Below are 20,565 nucleotides of genomic sequence, written 5' to 3' on the forward strand. Positions count from 1 at the left end.
TTTTCCTCTGCTTCACATCAAAACCAGCTGACATCCCCCAGCTCTCTCTCCCACCCCCTGTCTCTTATACACATCTGTGGATTTGTCCTCAGTCAAGATGTCTCGGGGCTCCATTGAGATCCCTCTGCGGGACACCGATGAGGTAAAACTCATGTAAACTTGAGTTATTGTTTGAAGTGAACCTCGCCGTGCTAACGCCACTTGCCATTAATGCTAACTTTAGCTAGTATTAGCTAACGCTCAGTACATCTCAGCTTCGTGTTTAATGTTGATATTTGAAACGTAAATACCGGTAAAGGCCCGGAGCTGCAAGTACAGACGTGCGAACATTAGAAAACATTATAACAGAAATATGACATCACGCTCTGATTAAAGTCATTGAGATGTTTTCTGTCACTGCCGTATTCAGTGATGCAGTACCTATGAAATCAGGTTTAACAGGAACAGCAGCATCGTTACATATTTATCTTAATTTAAAAAGTCAAAAGTGTTGAGACATCTGGGTTAGGGTTAGTTCATTATAGCAGTGATATACAAATTATCTCGCACAATATTTGAATTCCGTGCAAATGGTTCATGCAAAAAAAGTAATGCCATGAATCAATTGTATATATTCAGTTAGCGTCATATAAAGTCCAGTAAACGGAATAAAAAACACAAAATCAAATAAGTATGTGGCGTGACCATCCTTTTAAAACTACATTCTTTCACAGTTTTTAAAGGTACTTGGCAGGTGGGTTGTTGCCACAGTTAGAGAGAGTAGATTCAGGCTGTCTCAGTGTCTTATGTCTCATGTAATCTTACTGATTGACTCCATGATGTTGAGATCAGGGCTCTCTGGGTGCCAGACCATCTGTTCCAGGACTCCTTGTTCTTTTTGTCTTTGAAGATAGTTTTCTATGGCCCAATCCCAATGCCCCCCTAAACCCCTAAGCCCTGAACCCTCACAGACTTAATTGGCATCACCTGGTGAGTGATTGAGTTACCTTATATTGCGTTACCATGATGATGTCAAAACTTTTGCATTCATTTGTGGGTTTGGGTCTTTTGATTGTACATTTTTACCCCCCCTCCCTTTGTTCCCTGTTTGTTAACAAAAAAAAGATTGCTGGATCAGATCTGATCCAATTTGGATATTTTGAATTCATCATCATATCATCATAGGACAAATAAGTCAACACCTCTGGCTCAGAATCACATTGAGCTCTGGGTTTATACTGTCATATACTGCCTTTTTTTGTAATGCTAACATTATGGTTTGTCCCTTTCATGCTTGTTTGTTACCTGTTCTTCTTCTATCCTGTTTTTCTTGCGATTTATGGCCGTTGTTTGCTGTTTTTTAACGCTTCCGGGCGTCCCCTGATAACCATGGCAACCCTGTGTTTAATGTCACAATGCTATCAACTTTGGGTAATTCCCTCAGCAAAAGTCTACAGAAATGCGGAATTACGAAAAGTGGGCTTAAAGGGGTCAAAATGTCTGCTAGGGAGCCCTCATGCCCTCGATGGTTTGACAGTGGGACAGCCATAAGTCCTCACAAACTTACTGGGAACATGCCTCCAAGTCTGAGGGGGGACATTGGGATTGGGCGTATGACTCTGGCTGTGCGTCTGGGGTCATTGTCGTGCTGCAGAATGAATATGGGACCAATTAGAGCATCGCTGGTAGTTTTGCATAATGGATAAGAATCTACACATCCACAGTGCCTAACACTTTTGTAAGCTGCTGTATAATATTGTATCTGTAGTTTGTGGTGCTGATGAGTTGTATTGCTTTATACAGAGAGAGTATCTACACTGATATAACTGATGTGAACAGAGCATTAGAATAATCTCAGTATGACACAATATAATTCAGTAGCACCGCAGCCCCCAAAATAACTATGCAGTTGGATCAACATCTCTAGAACACTTGCAATGAACACAGAGCACTACAACTTTCACTAAGGTAGGATTTTTTGCAGTTGGACTGATGAATTATAAGCTAAGTGTGATATTGGGTTGTAAGTCAATGAAATAACTGTTAATGGCTAAACATCTAGATAAAAGTGCTAGTTTTGGCTAATTAAGTGAAATAAATACCAAAAGAAGACCCTTTATCACGTTGGTGCAAAAGTCATTAAAAATTCAATAATGCCATAAAACAGTCACGGATGTTGATTTGCAACACCAAACATAATGGCCTAATATACCCAGAGATGTTATAGTAAAAACTCAGACACTATTCATCGCTGTTCCATCGAACCTTCATTCATAACAGTCTTAAACGATACAGGAGTTTTGTCAGACGCTGATGCTTACTAACATAAGCAAACTGCACCTTGCAGGTTATCGAGCTTGACTTCGATCAGCTGCCAGAAGGAGACGAGGTCATCAGTATCCTGAAGCAGGAGCACACACAGCTCCACATTTGGATTGCTTTGGCGGTGAGTCAGTGGCGCTACCACAGACGGTTGTTACTTTCATTGTCGTAATGCATAATGTTAGAATCCTGAAGAAACTGAACACAAGCCAGATATCAAACGTGATCCCTGTAAAGCAAAGTTAAATTCAGCCCCTTTGTCCTTTTTCAGCTGGAGTACTACAAGCAGGGCAAAACAGAGGATTTTGTCAAGCTTTTAGAGGCGGCTCGCATCGATGGAAACCTGGACTACAGAGACCATGAGAAAGACCAGATGACCTGTCTGGACACATTGGCAGCTTACTATGTCCAGCAAGCACGTAAAGAGAAAAACAAAGATGCCAAGAAAGAGCTCATCACGCAGGCCACGCTTCTCTATACTATGGCAGACAAGATCATCATGTATGATCAGGTAAGAAAAATGTCTGTCAGAGCTGCTGATAATGAGAGAGGACCACTCTGGCTCCAGTGTTTTTGCATTTCAACTAAATGTAACATGCTTGTGTGTCAATCAGAACCATTTGTTGGGAAGAGCCTGTTTCTGCCTGCTCGAAGGAGACAAGATGGACCAGGCCGATGCTCAGTTTCACTTTGTCCTCAATCAGTCCACCAATAACATCCCTGCTTTGCTTGGCAAGTTGAATATAAAAGAGACTGAGATTCATCCTGACCACTGTGATTGACTGAAATAATCACACCATTGTTATTCAACAGGTAAAGCTTGCATCTCCTTCAATAAAAAGGATTACAGAGGAGCACTGGCGTACTACAAAAAGGCCCTGCGTACAAACCCCGGCTGCCCAGGTAAACAAGCAACTTGTTTTATCTCGAAAACACATCCCTGTATCCCTGATTACTACTAGCACTACTATGATGACATTAATACTGCTGCTTGTACTACTAGAGTCTGGCCAGTACAAGACTTTGGAGGCCAGTATTAATATTTGAAAGTAAAAGAATCTGGTAACAAACACCTTTGACAAAGATTACAAAGGTGGTTATAGAGTTATAGAGTTGTGGCATATGTGTATATACTAAAGCATGATATTTTACAGTTGAAGAATAATGTCCATTAAAAAATAATGATAAACTAAAGACACAATCACTTAACTTGAACAGGGTATCTGTGGGTCTTAAAAAGTCTTAATCATAATAGGTAATACCAGGGTCTAGGCATGGACAGATTATGAAACAAGATCCAAGATCCAAAAAACAAGATTTTTGTTATACCTGTACTGTGATTCCCTTTTGTAGATCTGCTAACATTGATGCTGACACCCAAACATGGGTGATCCATCTCCATCTGCAGTTAATAATGTATTTCTCATACGTAGACACGTGTAACAGTTAATATCTCCACCATTCTTTATCTTGTTGTGGCGTCTCTGAGCAGCGGAGGTCAGGCTGGGGATGGGTCACTGTTTTGTCAAGCTCAACAAACTGGAGAAGGCTCGTTTGGCTTTCGGTCGAGCCCTGGAGCTTAATTCGAAGTGCGTGGGAGCTCTTGTTGGTTTGGCCGTTTTAGAGCTCAACAACAAGGAGGCAGACTCGATCAAGAACGGAGTGCAGCTCCTATCGCGGGCCTACACCATCGACCCCAGCAACCCCATGGTGCTCAACCACCTCGCCAACCATTTCTTCTTCAAAAAGGTAATCACTAGTCTGTTGTCCTTTTGAAATCCTGACACAAATCTAAACCTGTGTGTCACTCAACTACTACTCATGCGTCTTTGGTTTCTGTTTCCCCATCAGGACTACAGCAAAGTGCAGCATCTGGCCCTCCATGCTTTCCATAACACAGAAGTCGAAGCCATGCAGGCTGAGAGCTGCTACCAGTTAGCTCGCTCTTTTCACGTGCAGGTAAGATCCAAAACCCAATCCCGGTCCGGCGAACTGATTGTTTACTGTACTACCAATTTTTGTCTCTGATATCTCTGCTCTTTCTTTCTTCAGGAGGACTATGACCAAGCGTTTCAGTATTACTACCAAGCCACTCAGTTTGCCTCGTCCACCTTTGTGTTGCCCTTCTTTGGCTTGGGGCAGATGTACGTGTATCGGAGAGACAAGGAGAACGCAGCACAGTGCTTTGAGAAGGTTTTAAAGGCCTACCCCAACAACTATGAAACTATGAAAATCCTTGGGTCTCTCTATGCAACATCTGACGATCAGGAAAAGAGAGACATCGCTAAAGTAGGTATCCTGTCAGTTATCACCTGGCTCAGAAAACTGCCAGATTTGACCTGAGGAATATGTTAAATGGTCATTTCATGGATATTTTTAACTTGGATATACGCCACTGTTTTTGTCCTCTAGGGTCACCTGAAGAAGGTAACGGAGCAGTACCCAGATGATGTGGAGGCATGGATCGAGCTGGCTCAGATCCTGGAGCAGACTGACATACAGGGAGCGCTGTCTGCTTACGGTACAGCCACCCGCATCCTGCAGGAGAAGGTGCAGGCCGACGTTCCCCCGGAGATCCTCAACAACCTGGGGGCTCTTCACTTCAGACTGGGCAACCTGGGAGAGGCTAAGGTAGCTGACAACATACAACAGAGAGCGACTATTAGCTGATGTCCTAAAATAGCCACATTTACCAGGGAATTCATTGACTAATATCAAAGTGAGAATGAGGGATGTTAAACGACGCAGTAAAATGCTTTCTACACTGTGATATTTAAGGATCCTGAGGTATGCAGAACACTGTATATTTAGCATATACAATAGTGCTATTTCAAAGCTGGGGTCATGTCTTCACTCCTACAGAAATATTTTCTGGCATCTCTGGACCGGGCCAAAGCTGAGGGAGAGCATGACGAGCATTACTACAACGCCATTTCTGTCACCACCTCCTACAATCTGGCTCGTTTGTATGAGGCCATGTGTGAATTCCACGAAGCTGAGAAACTCTACAAAAACATCCTCAGAGAGCATCCAAACTATGTGGACTGTAAGCATGACACATGAGAGAATAAAAAGTGTGAGACCATGAAGACTAAAGGATTGTACTCTGAGAGATCATTTAAATGTTTTTGGCTTACAGGTTATCTGCGTCTTGGAGCGATGGCTCGTGACAAAGGAAACTTCTATGAAGCCTCTGACTGGTTCAAAGAAGCTCTGCAGATTAATCAGGTTATTTATCTATCTATCTATCTATCTATCTATCTATGGTACAACACTCACACAACAGCAGATGACAGAGTCTGACGCAAAGCTCTTTCTTACGTTTGCTCTGTTTGGCGCAGGACCACCCGGACGCCTGGTCTCTGATAGGAAACCTTCACTTGGCCAAACAGGAATGGGGACCGGGCCAAAAGAAGTTTGAGCGTATCCTGAAGCAGCCGTCCACACAGAACGACACCTACTCCATGCTGGCTCTGGGTAACGTGTGGCTGCAGACGCTGCACCAGCCCACCAGAGACCGGGAAAAGGTGCAGACGGCTGTTTTCTAACATAAGTTGAAAGAGCGACAAATGACAGACAGTGCAGTTGAAATTGTATAAGAGTACAGCACTTCAGTGAATGCCGAAGACTTTAACATTGTGTCTTCATGCAATGCAAAAGTGATTGTGACTAGTGGGGCTGTGTCTTAACTTTTCCCATCTTGTAAGAACTTTACATCCTGTTATCAGTGTAACTAATAGATGAGTTGCTTCCCTCATTATAAACACGAACATAGGTGTGTGATGTAGCACCACTGCTTTGTTTTGGGCGATGCGGGGTGTTTCTATGATGAAACACTATGTGAAAGGAAACTGTAGATCCCCAAATGGAGCAACGGTGTTTTTGTCTCGACAGGAAAAGAGACACCAGGATCGAGCCCTGGCGATATACAAACAAGTCCTGCGAAATGATGCCAAGAACCTCTATGCCGCCAATGGCATCGGTCTGTATAGCTTCATTCTGCTTTTTTTATTCTACCGTATGTGGATGATGCATTAAACATAAAAACCGTTTCGTCCAGGTGCCGTCCTTGCCCACAAGGGCTACTTCAGAGAGGCTCGGGATGTGTTTGCGCAGGTGAGGGAGGCCACAGCGGACATCAGTGACGTCTGGCTAAATCTGGCTCACATCTATGTCGAGCAGAAGCAGTACATCAGTGCTGTGCAGATGGTAAGAGCCTCATTTGCGATAACTTTTTGAAAGTTATTGTCTTTGGTCTGTACAGTTTTTTACATTTTGATCTGCTCCACAGTATGAGAACTGCCTGAAGAAATTTTACAAATATCAGAACACTGAGGTGCTGCTGTACCTCGCGAGGGCGCTCTTCAAATGTGGGAAACTCCAAGAGTGCAAGCAGATGCTACTGAAGGTAACATGAGAAAAAAATTAAATGCACTTATTTTATTCTACAATATGAGGAGAGTATAACTTTGTCTTTCTGATGTGTTTCCAATGAGGCCCGTCACGTGGCGCCCAGCGACACGGTGCTGATGTTCAACGTGGCGCTGGTGCTTCAGAGACTGGCCACTCTTGTGCTGAAAGATGAGAAGAGCAACTTGAAGGCTGTGCTCAGCGCTGTCAAAGAGCTTGAGCTGGCTCACAGGTAGTGGCATTAGACTTGATTTATGACTTCTCCTACCATCCTGATCCTCCTGGCTGTGCTCTGCCCAGTCCTGAAATTTTATCTCCCTCTCACCCTCCTCTGCCTCCTCCTCTTCACACAGGTATTTCAGCTACCTCAGCAAGGCAGGAGACAAGATGAGGTTTGACCTCGCTCTGGCTGCTTCTGAGGCCAGGTCAGTGTGAATTTATCCTCATGGTACACGCTGAAGGCTTTTGTGTGCTTTCAGGGAACAATGACAAGAATTTATAGGAGTAGCTCTAAAAGTAGTTGGTTTTTTAAAGCTAATATCAGAGGATACTGATAGTTTGCCAATATATAATAATTGACCCATTTCTACATTTAATTACAATGTTTTACATGGGACTGGAGTTTGGTTCATTTAGTGTGGGTTGTAATATCACTGTGGGTACGGGTGTGTTGTGGGATTGCAGGCAGTGCTCTGACCTGCTGAGTCAGGCTCAATACCACGTGGCAAGAGCCAGAAAGCAGGATGAGGAGGAGAAGGAGCTTCGGGCCAAACAGGAGCAGGAGAGGGACCTGCTGCGCCAGCAGTTGCTCAAAGAGCAGGTACTTATGCTGCTACCATACAAAAAATGTCAATCTTTTTGGTAATAGCGCACAGTGACAAGGAGTCATGTTTTACATGTTTTATGGTAATAGGATTCTTATTAACCGTTTGGCTTGTCGCCCTCAAACCTCGTTAGGAGGAAAAACGGAACAGAGAGGCAGAGGAACAGAAGAAGCTCCTGGAGCAGAGAGCTCTGTACGTGGAGAAGACCAAGAACCTGCTCACCTTCGCAGAAGGGTCGAAAGAAATGGCCAAAGAAAAGAAGAAGGGAGGCGGTGGTGGAGGACGTGTGAGTGCTAGCACCGATAGCGAACTCATCAGCAAACTTTTAAATTGCACCAAAATTCACCGTTGGTAACATACTTGTTTTTTATTTTTATCTCCAAGCGTAAGAAAGGAGGTGACATGGATGAGTTCGTCAACGATGACTCTGACGAGGACCTGCCAATCAGGAAGAAGAAGAAGAGAAAGGGTGGAAGTGGCAGTGAGCAGGAGGAGGTCGAGGATGGAGAGAAGAAGAAGAAGAAGAGGAGGCGGTGAGTCTGATGCAGTGAATGCCAAATGTGGTTATTTCGACTGCAATGCAAACAATGTTAATACTAAGAGAAAATTGTCCTGTGCTTGCAGACCTGCTAAAGCAGGAGGAGAGGATGAAAGTGATGATGAGGAAGGAGGATCACGATCCAAGAAGCAGCGTAAACCCAAAGAACGCAAGAGGATCGAAAAGGTCCTTTTTGGTCATTTCTTTGTTGTGCTCTTCTGTCCGGATTAAATCATTTTAAAATATCTTCTCAGGCCTAACTCCTAGCTTTTAACATTCTCATTTTTAGCCACAGCCTGAGCGTTTGCCACCATCTCTCAAAGGGAAGATCAAGTCTAAGGCTATCATCTCCTCTTCTGAATCATCTTCAGATGAGGATGGACTGAAAATAGCTGAAGACAGGTAAAAGCACAGTCCTGAAAATCCGATTTTACACTCAAACCAGTGCTGGCAATATAAGTAAATCAACAAAATTCAATTCATTGGTGCCCTCTCTCCCACACAGACACCAAAGAGACAGTGGTTCAGGATCTGATGACGAGGGCGGCCACAGGAAGCGCATTGCATCCGACAGTGAGTCGGATGGAGGAAGGAACCGCTCCGGCAGCGAGGCGGGCAGCCCTCGGCGCTCCGCAGGCTCCGAGGACGACGACTCCGGCAGCGACCGCCCAGTGAAGAAGAGGAGGATCCAGCGGCAGTCTGACTCGGAGCAGTCAGACAACGAAAGCAAGAGGAGTCGGTCAGGATCAGATGAAGAGTCTCGGCCTGGTTCGCCCGTCGCGGCGTCAGACCGGGGATCAGACAGAGTGTCTGAAGCGGGATCAGACAACGAGGGCTCCCCACGGCGATCTGACAACGGCTCTGAACCCGAAGCTTCCAACAATGATGAAGACAGCGATTAAATCTTCAGATCTTGCTCACAGACTTATCTCCACATCTGCATTTTTATTTTCTATTAAAAGCAGGGATTTCTGTCCATATATCTTGGAATTAGCCTAGAAAAGTGTAGTTATTTTGGCACAGTGATGTATTTCTCACGTCTTACTGGAAATGTGTTTTCACAGCTGTGTTTTGTTAAAGATGTTTTGTTAAAGATAGATCAAGTTGTTTGGAGTGAACCAAAAGGTGTAAACATCTATTTTCTATCTCAGATGGTCAGACAAGACGCTGACTCAAAAATGGAACGATGCCTCAACAAAATGTCAAATAAAAAAAGAACAAAGATTTGTGTGAGATGTGCATCGTCACCTTCTGCTCCTGTATCATTTTAAGACGGCAACATACTCATTCATGTTTTGCATCCATAACTTATGAAATGTCACTGAATAAGCTAGACATAAAAATGAGTTGCTCAAACAGAAACTTTAACAAGAAACTTTAACCATATTGAGTCAATTAGGACAGATGACAACTCTAAGGTTAATATAACGTATTGATGTCAGTTGGCTTTTACTAATGAAATTTTAAAGTAGTTTGCGTCCCTCAATTCACAGACAGAATCGGTTAAACGAGAGGCTCTTCGGTAAAGAAAATCATTTTAGTGTACTTCCCAGCCACCCTAATTTAATTTAATACAATTTCGAGTGCTGCAGGGCACTTGTTGGCATCACCCTGGTTCCCTTGACAAAAAGCTGATGGGATTTTCTCTTTGGCTGGTTGTCATTTCTTCGTTTTATCCTATCGCATTCAAAAGAATGGGATGATCACTTCATCCTTGAGGTCAACTGAACATTTATGCCAAATTTGTTGCCAGTCAAAGACAAGGCAGCCTGGAAAAAATGCCTCTGCCCATGGCTGTTGGGGCATTAAATAGGCATATTAAAAAAAAGAAAGGTTTAGGAAACCGAAGTGAACTGTTAAACTTTATTCAACCTTGATCTATACTTGCACACTCATCTTGTTGCACTTAAAATTACAGTGACACTCCAAAAGAAGGTTTAAGTGTACACATACAGTACATTCTCTGTTATTTTATGAAGATAAAAAGACCATTTAAAAACTTGACAAATATGGAAAACAGACTTAAAATTTCCACTCATGGTGGTGAACAACTAGCACTGGAAACTAAGCTTTGGCTGTCTCGATGTTGAAAGCGAGACATTCAAGTAAAGTCCGAGATACGTTAGAGGTATATCCATATTAATTGATAAATTAAAAAAAAAAAAAAAAAAAAAAAAAAAAAAAAGCCAAGGCCACACATTCCTAACAGCAAAAAAGTTTCATACATGAAAAGAAAAAAAAAAAAAAGCTTCATTAGATTAAATGTGGGTAACTGAAATCAAACAGTGCAAATAAAACAGGCCATTATTGTTACAGAATCATCAAATCCTGATTAAGATTTTGATTTGAGACAAAATGGTCTGCTTTCAAGCACAGGAAAACCATTATGAATCATTCGAGCCAACAACTCAGGAGGACTGATAAATCAAGGAAAGTGTATTTTACTATTGCAACGACTCAAGATGTTGAGCAAAGTGCATCTAAAAACTGATTAACAAATACAGATAAAACACTGAGAAAGTCTCTTTGAGCCTTTTCTCTATTGTAAACAGTTTAAGTCAATAGTTTCTGCAGCACTTGGTGACGCCTACCAGATGTAAAAGGTGATAAAATGGGTCAGGTTTTGGTGCTGGTACAGTTTCCTGCAAAATACCACCTAGTGATAAAGAAAACATAACCCAAGATGATTGAAATGTATAAAACATCTGCTATAGGACATCAAATGAGAGGAAATTAGAAAGAAAAGCATAAATACAAGATGGTGGTGATGCTGGCTTGATCTGGCAAAGCATTTCATAGTGAAATGAATTTTAACAGTGGTTGGAAAATATTTATAAACAAGAGGGGGGAGGGGTTAGGTTGAGACAGGTAAGGGCACAAAAAAAAAAAAAAAAAAAAAAAAAAAAGTTACAAAAGTAAAAAGAAATAAACAAAAACACAATCATTCATTGCATCCTGATAACACATGGCTTTGGCCTGTTCCTCAGTAATCTTCCTCCTCTGACTCCTCCTCTTCTGCGGTCTCCAGCCAGGTCAGCCACTGGTTCACCTGCAATGTAAACACAATATCTCCATCAGCCCAAGTTATTTATAATGAATACATTTACATGCACATTCATATCCCTGTGCTGATGTTATTTGGGACATAATGTTTCAAACTGCGAAACCTGGTTATTAAATTTTGTGTGAGCAATTTCAAAAACTTCACAAAAATATTTATTAGCAATGTACCTGAAATAGCGCTTTTCCCTTCCCTGGATACTCTTGGGTGATATCCTCTTTCCATGAAAGGAAGGCTTCTTCTTCAATTATTTCCATGTCATAAAAGTTTACAAAGTAGCGCAGTAACATGCCTGAAAAAAGGAAAGTAACCATTACACACATTACACACTAAAGCTTCCATACCAAAGTTAGCCAACTTCTCTGCATTAAGAAAAAAGCCATAATAGCCATAAGCTACTATGTTAAAGAACAGGTATGCATACCTTTGGGGAAACCCTTGGCATTGCAGTGGACCTGCAGGGCATACAATGCACCGACTTGCAGGTCCATGTGATCGTGTAGGAACTTTTGCATCACTGGCTTGAAAGAAAGCAACAGCTGCTTTTCTTCATCCAGCTGTTCCTTACTGGGCGCTGCAAGCTGCTCTTCATCGTCGTCAGGGTTGGTTTCATAAGCAATGTACTGCAAGAAGCTGGCAGACAAGAGAATAATCAATATACTGTAAAATACTTGGTGTTAAATTTAACAACAACAACAACAACAACACACTGGCTCTTAATGTAAATATATTTGAGAGACTGATTGCAGTATTAGAAACATTGTCCACTGCTGTACCTGGTCATGAGGATGTTGACAAAACCTTTGTCAGTGTGGAGTTTAGGAGAGATGTTGTCCTTGATCCACTTGTAGATTGACTGTGGAGAGGGATCTACTTTAATCTGCTTCAGAAGCTCCTTCTCCAGTTTCATCAATGGAAACAAAAAGCTGAGACCTTTGCCCTCCAGAATCTCCAGCATCCTATCCTTGTTCTGGTCTATTTCTACAAGAGTAATAAATAAATGAAATGAGATTCTCATTCATTTTCCTTGAACTGTATCATCAAAAAAACAAGTTTCTCATACAAAATGAACTGACAGCCTAATTAATGACATATTAATTATAAACATGGGGTCAGAATGGGTTTGGACATACCAGGCAGCATCTTCTGCATGTTGACTTTGCTTTGTTGGAACAGGTCACTCAGCCACTCACGGTCCTTGAGTTTGACCATCTGCTGCAGGCAGAGCAGGAAAAGTGGGAAATGTGCACCGTTCTCCAACTGATGGGCCAAATCTGCAATGCTGACCAGGTCAGCAATGATTGCATGTGCTGCAAACTGTGCCAGGTAAGACTTCACCAGTGGGACTTCTTCCTCAATCTTGGGACACTGGTCCAGAACACTCAGAAAGGCCTGTTAAAAAAACAGAATATAGTACTGAGTAATGTCCAGACAGTGAAACATGTACTGAATATTGGTTTACCTGAGTACTGTACATTAAGACACTGACCTGCATTAGATTTTCACCTGTGACGAGCCCCTCGGTGCAGAGTGCATGGATTAGGGTACTTGCTTGTTCCTTATCCTCATCTGAACGGTCAAGGGAATGAACCATGATCTTGTTCAGCATCTCAGACAAAAAGTACTTGGGAGCCTTCATCTCCCTCACAGCATTCACTGCCTCGTCAATGTTCTTGTTGTTCAGGTAGTCTGTCACCAGTGTCTCCTTGGATGAAAAGAACCAGTCAGATTTAATGTGCTATACAGAAAGTATATTGTGCAGAAAAGAAGTACAGAGTGAATTATGAGGAACTTACTGTCATTTTGTGCAACTCTTCTTTTGTAGGAGGAGCTTTTTTATTGGACTTTGCAGGTTTTTCCTGAATCGGAGGAGGATTGGTCTTCAAGCCAAGCTGCGGAGGCTGTACAAAAGAGGCCACATGAGTATGTTTCCTATTACCATATCAGTTCAATGTCTTTGTTTTAAACATAAGAATGTTACCTGTCCTAGTGGGGAACCTTGGGCACTTGGAGGAATCATAGTCATCTGTGGCTGCAGCTTTGGCACTTGTTTTTTATTCAAAATGAAGGACTGTGCTGGCCTCAGACTGATCTAGAATAGAGAAAACAACAGGTTTAGAAAAATGCCACATGGTTAGAATATTACTTCACATTTCTTAAACCGAAAGGTATAAAACATCATCCCGCTGAAACAACAGGATGCGTTTGAATGCTGCCTGGACTACTTGCGACAAACTCAAGACGCCAAACTAAAAGTTAAAAAAAAAAAAAAAAAAATCTTTGCCTATCAATGAAAGCAGCTGTACCTCATCAGCATTGAGTTTCCCTTTCTTGCCGAATCGTGAAGGCATATCCTTAGACTGCATCTGCCCTGAGTGATTCTGCTTATGGTTGAAAACCGGTGAATTCTGCCCCTTTCGAAGAGATTTAACAGCATGAGCATTAGTATTGATGACTGCAATCGTTCACCATGCCAAAAAAAAAAAAAAAAAAAAATCAAAAATACCACTCCCCCCCCAAAAAAAGCAAAAAAACAATTGGTAAGTACCTGGTTTGGTTTTATGAAAAGCTTGTTTCCTGCTTCAAACTGAGGCTGGTGTGAACCGTTGCCATTTCCAATATGGCCATTGTAGAGTGGGTTTGTGCGATGCCGTCCCATTGTAGGGGAATAGTGGTCCTGAATGACTCCTGGACCTGTACCAATGCCGCTTCCTACCCAAAATAAGACAACAAAACATTAAAAACACTGACAGAAAGGACCAACCCTTATTAATGTGTCACTCAAGTGGGGAAAAAACTGCGACATACCAGGCATTTGTCCAAACATATCAGCCAGCCCACCAAGAGTTTCCCTGTCAAACTTGATCCTTGTTGGCAGGAAGGAGGAGTTTTCCATAAAGAACTCATTTCTCATTCCATCAGTTGAATGTGGAATAAAAACACCTAGATCCTGCAAAGATAAATCAGAATCTAAGGCTACAGGCAGACTTTAGACTACTAGACCAGTACACTGATATTAATGAGCAGTCCAGTAAGTATTTGATCCCATACATCATTCTTGCACAGTTCTTAATGAATGCCCATCCTAAAGTTAATCCTACAGTGGACCAGATAGACTAACCTTTACTGCATCCTGACGAACTTGGTTGATTGTCTTTGGTCCGTTGTCAACATAAGCCTTACGAGGCACCCAGTTATTATCTCGTAGCTCCACCATGTTCTGCAGCAGGAAACGAATCCTCGCTGGCAGTTCCTTGTTGTTCGTTAAGGAGCGCATGCGGCCAAAGTACTGATCGATCAGAGACTGGGAAGAGAATTTATTTGTTATTAAATGGAACACGGGGATTTTAAGACAGGACTTTTTTTTTTACCATTTCCTCAATATACTCACCCTAGCCTTTTCATGATCAAGTTTAGGTCCCACTGTTTTCATTATCTGACAGAGGCATTCCAAATCTTCACCCATATCCTTAAGTTGGACTCTCTTCTTCTTCTCCAAAAGCTTGAAAAGAAATGAGAAATGTTTAATCAATCCACTTTCATTTCTTCCACAAGTGTTGAGGTGACTTTGGAAATTTAACTGTCAGGAAGCTCTCACAGAAATTAAGAATACAAAAAAGGTTTACAATAACAGAGACATATGTAAATGTTACAGTACAGATAAATATCTAAATGTTAAATCAACAGAACTTACTGTTTTGATGCACTTATGAAGGATAGATTCGTGGATAAGGTTGAGTTTTCCAAGTTCGCCGATGAATTTGATGTTGCCCAGCATCTTGATCTTTGCAATAGCACGCTGCTCCTCCTCCTCAGAAGTGAGTGGGCCATCATGTTTGTCAAAGACTACAGGGGGGAAAAAAAAGAAAATGAACAATTCATGCATGAATACATTCACGCAAATTTTGTATTTTTTAACTAAACACATGTATCAAATATATTTCACTTACGTTCGACATTTTTAGCCCGGTTCTCAAACTCATCTTGAAGCTTGGAAATCAGAAGCCTTCTGAAGGTCTGTAAAACAGAATTTGTTCAAAATAAGACAAACAGAACATACCAGAAAGTAGTAAAATGTAAATATTATTGTTCCAAAAAAGGAGGGAAGAAAAAAAAAACCTTACAGTATTCTGCTTTTGTGTTGCTTGACTTTCTGTTGTTGGATCTTCAAAGTTTGGTGCATCCTCGGCCAAGCGTAGACATAGTTGAGCGTATAACTGGCTGTACTTGGGCTCTTCGAGGGCTTTGTCAACAATCTTGAGACAAAAAAAAAAAAAAAAAAAAAAAAAAAGATTATGTGTCCATTTTAATACGTTATAGGAGAGATAGACTAGCACAGTTTAAGAGAATACTCACCAACAAGATGGTTCCTTTTAAGACAAGTTTTGAATCTACACCCACATTGAGGAGCTCCAGGCATAGTTTGTCAAACTTCTCAGGAGTCAGCTTATTAAGTATGCTAATGAAGAAGAGGAAGGACATGGGGTTAAAGAAGCTTTTAAAAGACAATACAATAACAGTCATATATCGAAAGATTATCTCCAATGTCTTATTCTGGTCGTAGCTGACCATTTAAGTGATACTGTGTAAAACCTGTGCACAATCTGTGCCTGAGAATTTATGGATTTAAATGGAAACGTACCCTCTCACTTTCCTGAAGATTGCATCATTTTGCCCTTTCTCATTGGAGGAGTTGGCATCTCGTCTAGTGCTTCGAGAAGGTACCCATCTCTGAACGCTAGAACCTGGGGTTTTCCCCAGGAACTCGCTGCAATGAACACAAAACATAGCCATTGTTAAAATACAAAAGTATTTAAAATCAGGAAAACATGACTGTATATCTCGGGTATCTACCCTGATCCATGGTGACTGAGTTACAAGTAGATTCCAATACTAGTATCAGAAATGCCTTCGATATTGCCTAAAATACTGTATTGGGTATCTGCGAGTATGCAAGTCTATGAACCGATCTGATGCCACATAATTCATTAATAAACTTAATAGTTTCACATCCAAATAAAACAGCAGTTTTCCCATGAAATCAATTCTTCTTTGCTGCACTAATACAGCAGCCTACACAGGAAGTGGCACTGTGCAGCCAGTGGAAACTACTGTTTTAGAGCGGTGAAGAAGAATTGATTTCCAAAAAATAGTGTAACATTAGCCATTGGCAAAATGTCAGCAATTTTGGCAATATTTTAGACTGGAAAGTCCCACCGGTAAAAGGCAACCGACCTGACCCGACCCAAATCAGCTGGGTTGTTATTTGTTTGACATATTGTGAAGAAACGGAGCTGTGTAAATTGTTCAGCGATTTATTTGTCACCAATTAGTTGGCTATTTAAATATTTGCAATAGAGCATTGTAGAGTATTATGTACAAATTAAGGAAATTACTGATGTGGGGTGCCAAATCATTTCAGCTAGCAATTGCATGTGGTTTCTACACAAAGAGTTTACATGCTGCAAGCTCTTGTACCAAAATATTGAAAACGGCAACATCAAATTAAAGCTGCAAGATATTACCATTTTTCATTAATTTCAAGCTGGCAATTTTTCTTTTGATTGATTAATCTTTTGGTTTAAGAGAGGACAAAAAATAATTAACAAATGTCCATCACAACTTGCACTGCCCAAGGTGACGTCTTGAAATGTCACACAAAGACATTCTCTTTAGTATGACATGTCACAAAGAGAAGCAGCAAATCCTGCTATTTATATTGTTTCACTACTTTTGCCTAAAAATTTCTCAAACAATTAACTGATTTTCAATATGGTTGCCGGTTATTTTTCTGTTATTTAACTTATTAATTAACAGACTAATCATTTGAGCTCTACACAGAATCAACCTGAGCCACTGTCAAAATGGTGGAAGGTCGTGCAATTTCAAAGTAAAAGCTGTAGAAGCTGTTAATTTTCCAGATGAGAAACTTTATTCTCAAAACAGGAAACCACCATCTTATCAGGGTGTAGTCATAGGGCAAAGAAGCCAATTACACCCAGTTCCCCCAGCTGTGCTGATAAAACAATAATACATATGTGGGAATGCAATTTACAGTCAGTGGTGAGGCTTATGAATTTAAGATGAAACAAAGCTTAGAGACTATGTGATCTATGTGAAAGGAAAATTTGGAAAAAATCACCTGTTGCCGACAGTCTTGGGATAGTGCTGAGGTGCACCCCCACCTCCTCCCCCTACACTGTGATACCAAAAAATAAAAAGAAAAAAAAAAGGAAAACTGTTTTAACTTAGCATAAGAAATGTGAGCCTAAGTCTTTATGTGAGCTTCTTGAGAGGATTTTTCAGTAAAAGAAAATAAAGTCAAGTGTGATTATGTCTATTACCTGAAACGAGAAGGACCCCCTGGCGCAACGACACTCTCCACTTTGGCGGCTTGACAAAGAATATCTGAAAAGAATAAAGGTCTAGGAGTGGGGCAGGAAAGAGCGATCTGGAAGTAGAGACGGATATACAGAAAAAAAATTAGCTGGCAGCTAACGGCTGTAAAATGAAAGCAAACATTTGACAGGAAATATAAACATGAAAACCAGTTATGACAATAAGGCCAACAATTAGTTATGAAGTGCATTCGCTTATGGACATTTTTGTCACGCCTTGCCCGTTGTATACTCCTAATAATAGCATTACTTAATCATTAAACACGACCGGGATCCAGATAAGCACCAGAAAATGGATGGCTGGATTAACCTATTTATTTAAGGCCCACAACATAACATCAGAGGCCTGTGACAGTACTGGAACATTTGAACAATCTTTGCTAAAGATCAAATACAGAAAAAAGAAAGAAATATTTAAGACATCTGAAAATGAATTATAAGCTCTTTTAGAGGCTTTATAATAGGCCTGTTTTAGGAACCCGCAACCAAGGCCTTTTACGACTTGAAGGCCTGCAGAGAGCCGGATTCGAGGTGTATAAAGCACATTACAATCGAGCGACAATGATACCTGAAACAGTAGATTCGATTATTATCAACTATTCATTTGATTTTAACTAACTTGTTGACCACATGAGCGCCAACACGTGTCCATACAAGTGAATGTGAAACAGATAGTGTTAGCTTAGCACACGACGGTGGAGGTGATATGTCGACGTCTGTTTCCGAACCGCTGTGTCTCATTACCTCAACCCAACTATAAACCCCAACTACTCCTCCTAACCATAACCTAACGTTGACCCGAGTTATCAAAGTGTTAAGTATCTTACCTAAACCTAACCCCAATCATGGAGGGCAGCACTGGATACAGGAAACACTATCCGAGGGGGACGCAAATTTCGAAATCGAACATGGATTACATGTGCGCCTTGTTGGATTTATCCAGATCCATAGTCGGTGAATTTATTATCCGAGCTATTGTTGGTCATTTCGAATGAAATATTATTTCTCAAGCACTTCTCAAATTTACTCACGATTACGTTTTCCTACTCATATCCCGAAATGGTCATATCAAAATTTACCGAAAACGTCTAAAAACATTTATTTGGATCATAAAAGTATTAATTCTTCCTATAATCCAGAGAAATAGGTGTGAATTCAGTTATAAAAAGGATTTATGTTCACCGAGGAGAACATCAGCTGATTTTATGAGGTCTTTGTTCAGACACCGGAAGTCCACACAACGACATCTGGGGGGGTTTTGTTCTGTAGGCCTCCGGTAAGCTAACGGCTAATAGGCTGTAAACAACTCTGAGACCAGACAAGGTTTTCCTGAACATGAAACCATTGCGGAACAAATTTTCAAAGGTCAACGACGTCAGCCAGCGCTAAACTTGAAAATCCAGAATAGTATTTTACAGCTTGTAACATGACAATCAGCCTAAAACGAACTTCCTACCGGACCGGTCGGTCGGCTAACGTTAGCCAGGCACGGAAAATCACCTAAATACCTTACCTTTACAAACGGAACGTCAGCTTAACTGTTGTCTTGGTCGACCAAGAGAAAAAAATAAACACTGAATAGAAAAGATAGCTCAAACGTCGTGTTAAAACCTGTGAGGTTTTGTTTTAAAATAGCATAAACACGAATGCTGAGATGTGGCTGCTACCGGCCTCGGTGGAGAAAGAATGCTGACTGTTCGTCTACGTCACATGAAGCCGCTTTTTGTATGGCGGCTGTCTCAGACGTCATCATCCCACCCTGTTTATGTCACGAACAGAAAACAGTTTCGCAATCCAAACCAGGGGTTACTGCTCACCAGTCACCTCATATGACGCTGGATCTAATAATGATGACTATTTTTCACTGATTTTCTTCATATAAGCCTAATATAATTTCTTCAATTAATCAGTTATTAACGAAAATAACTCACATGCATGGATTATTAAAATTGGTTTCAGCCTTACAGTTCTTCCATGAAATAATACTACCTTGCCTGATGTTAATTACTTGACACAAAGAAAAATGTTGAATTGGTGTGATGAAACACAGCATTACAACAAATTTAGCTCAATATGAATTAAACAATCAAGGTCATAAAACTAGGTTTTGGCGCAGACTCAAGGGAAGACAAGATGGAGGACCTATCATGGTTGATACTGTAGCGAAGCAATGCAAATCTCTTGCTAATTTGGGCTTAATCAAATTATGTAGACAGAAAAGGTAATTGGTAACCCAGCCTTGGGCTTGTGCACTCTGTCCTGTCACATTTCTTACAGAAAATTTTAACTTATTAAGTCAATATTATGGGATGGTAAGTCAAAATGTCGACTCACTAGCTAATGAATTTCACTTGGTATAATATTGATTTTTCATCTCACAATTTTGACTTTTTCATTTCATCATTCTAAGTCAAACTTATGTGATGGTGAGTGGAAATTGTAGTGTCTCATAACTGTGAGTTACTCCTTCATAAATTCTCTTAAATTTAACTTTTCATCCATTTTTTCTTTTCCAGGCAGAAATCGTCTTCCATTAGTAAAACAACACAAGACTGACTGGACTGTAAATTCACTAGCGAAACTTTATCGATGCTCACAGGGACACTCAATGTTCTCGCCCTCCTCTGCAGTGATGTTCAAGCACAGGGTTAACCACAGGGCATCGACTCAGCAGCCGGTGGGGATTCACAGATTTTTCCTCAGTGACGCCACAGGAGCAGGATCGATGGCTGTTGACATGGGACTCAACCTTCCAGTCAATGCCCGTATGAACCAGCTAGGTGGTAGAATTTTGAATTCTTTTATATACATGATAAAACCACTTATAACCACTTGACTGAGCCCACACTCATCCATCCTATATCTGTGCACTAGCTTGGGGATGGAAAGAGTAAGATATCTCAACAAGAACTGGCCACACTTACGTGAAGTTGTCACAGATATTAATAGTCCCTAAAGGATACCTAATTATTTTGCTAACTACCTGACCTTTCAAAAATGAATGGAAAAATTTCCATAAAATTTGCAATGGAT

The 20,565-nt window shown here is 41.0% G+C and overlaps 2 protein-coding genes across 2 annotated transcripts; one reads left to right on the forward strand and one right to left on the reverse strand.

The window, feature by feature from the left end:
- Positions 1-81: 81 nt before the first annotated feature.
- ctr9 (CTR9 component of Paf1/RNA polymerase II complex) lies at positions 82-9,297 on the forward strand. Its single transcript, XM_023410857.2, has 23 exons — positions 82-142; positions 2,327-2,425; positions 2,573-2,812; positions 2,916-3,033; positions 3,115-3,204; positions 3,794-4,050; positions 4,153-4,260; positions 4,354-4,590; positions 4,714-4,932; positions 5,164-5,347; positions 5,441-5,529; positions 5,643-5,828; positions 6,196-6,283; positions 6,362-6,510; positions 6,593-6,709; positions 6,798-6,943; positions 7,065-7,136; positions 7,396-7,531; positions 7,669-7,821; positions 7,920-8,068; positions 8,160-8,259; positions 8,363-8,475; positions 8,579-9,297. Exons 1-23 carry the CDS (start codon positions 98-100, stop codon positions 8,973-8,975), a joined length of 3,492 nt encoding a protein of 1,163 aa, XP_023266625.1. The 5' UTR covers positions 82-97; the 3' UTR covers positions 8,976-9,297.
- A 625-nt stretch (positions 9,298-9,922) lies between these two features.
- On the reverse strand, positions 9,923-17,585 carry eif4g2a (eukaryotic translation initiation factor 4, gamma 2a). The gene is made up of 19 exons (XM_023410858.2): positions 17,479-17,585; positions 15,777-15,902; positions 15,491-15,593; positions 15,259-15,390; positions 15,085-15,151; positions 14,829-14,980; positions 14,526-14,636; positions 14,256-14,438; positions 13,943-14,084; positions 13,683-13,846; positions 13,441-13,548; positions 13,116-13,226; positions 12,931-13,035; positions 12,624-12,839; positions 12,268-12,526; positions 11,911-12,115; positions 11,559-11,767; positions 11,305-11,426; positions 9,923-11,122 (listed from the first exon to the last, which is right to left on the reverse strand). Exons 6-19 carry the CDS (start codon positions 14,910-14,912, stop codon positions 11,057-11,059), a joined length of 2,085 nt encoding a protein of 694 aa, XP_023266626.1. The 5' UTR covers positions 14,913-14,980; positions 15,085-15,151; positions 15,259-15,390; positions 15,491-15,593; positions 15,777-15,902; positions 17,479-17,585; the 3' UTR covers positions 9,923-11,056.
- Between the last annotated feature and the right edge of the window lie 2,980 nt (positions 17,586-20,565).

Source organism: Seriola lalandi, unplaced genomic scaffold (assembly GCF_002814215.2).
Source record: "Seriola lalandi dorsalis isolate HSWRI2012SDOR001 ecotype SW California unplaced genomic scaffold, Sedor1 jcf7180002054440, whole genome shotgun sequence".
NCBI lineage: Eukaryota > Metazoa > Chordata > Actinopteri > Carangiformes > Carangidae > Seriola > Seriola lalandi.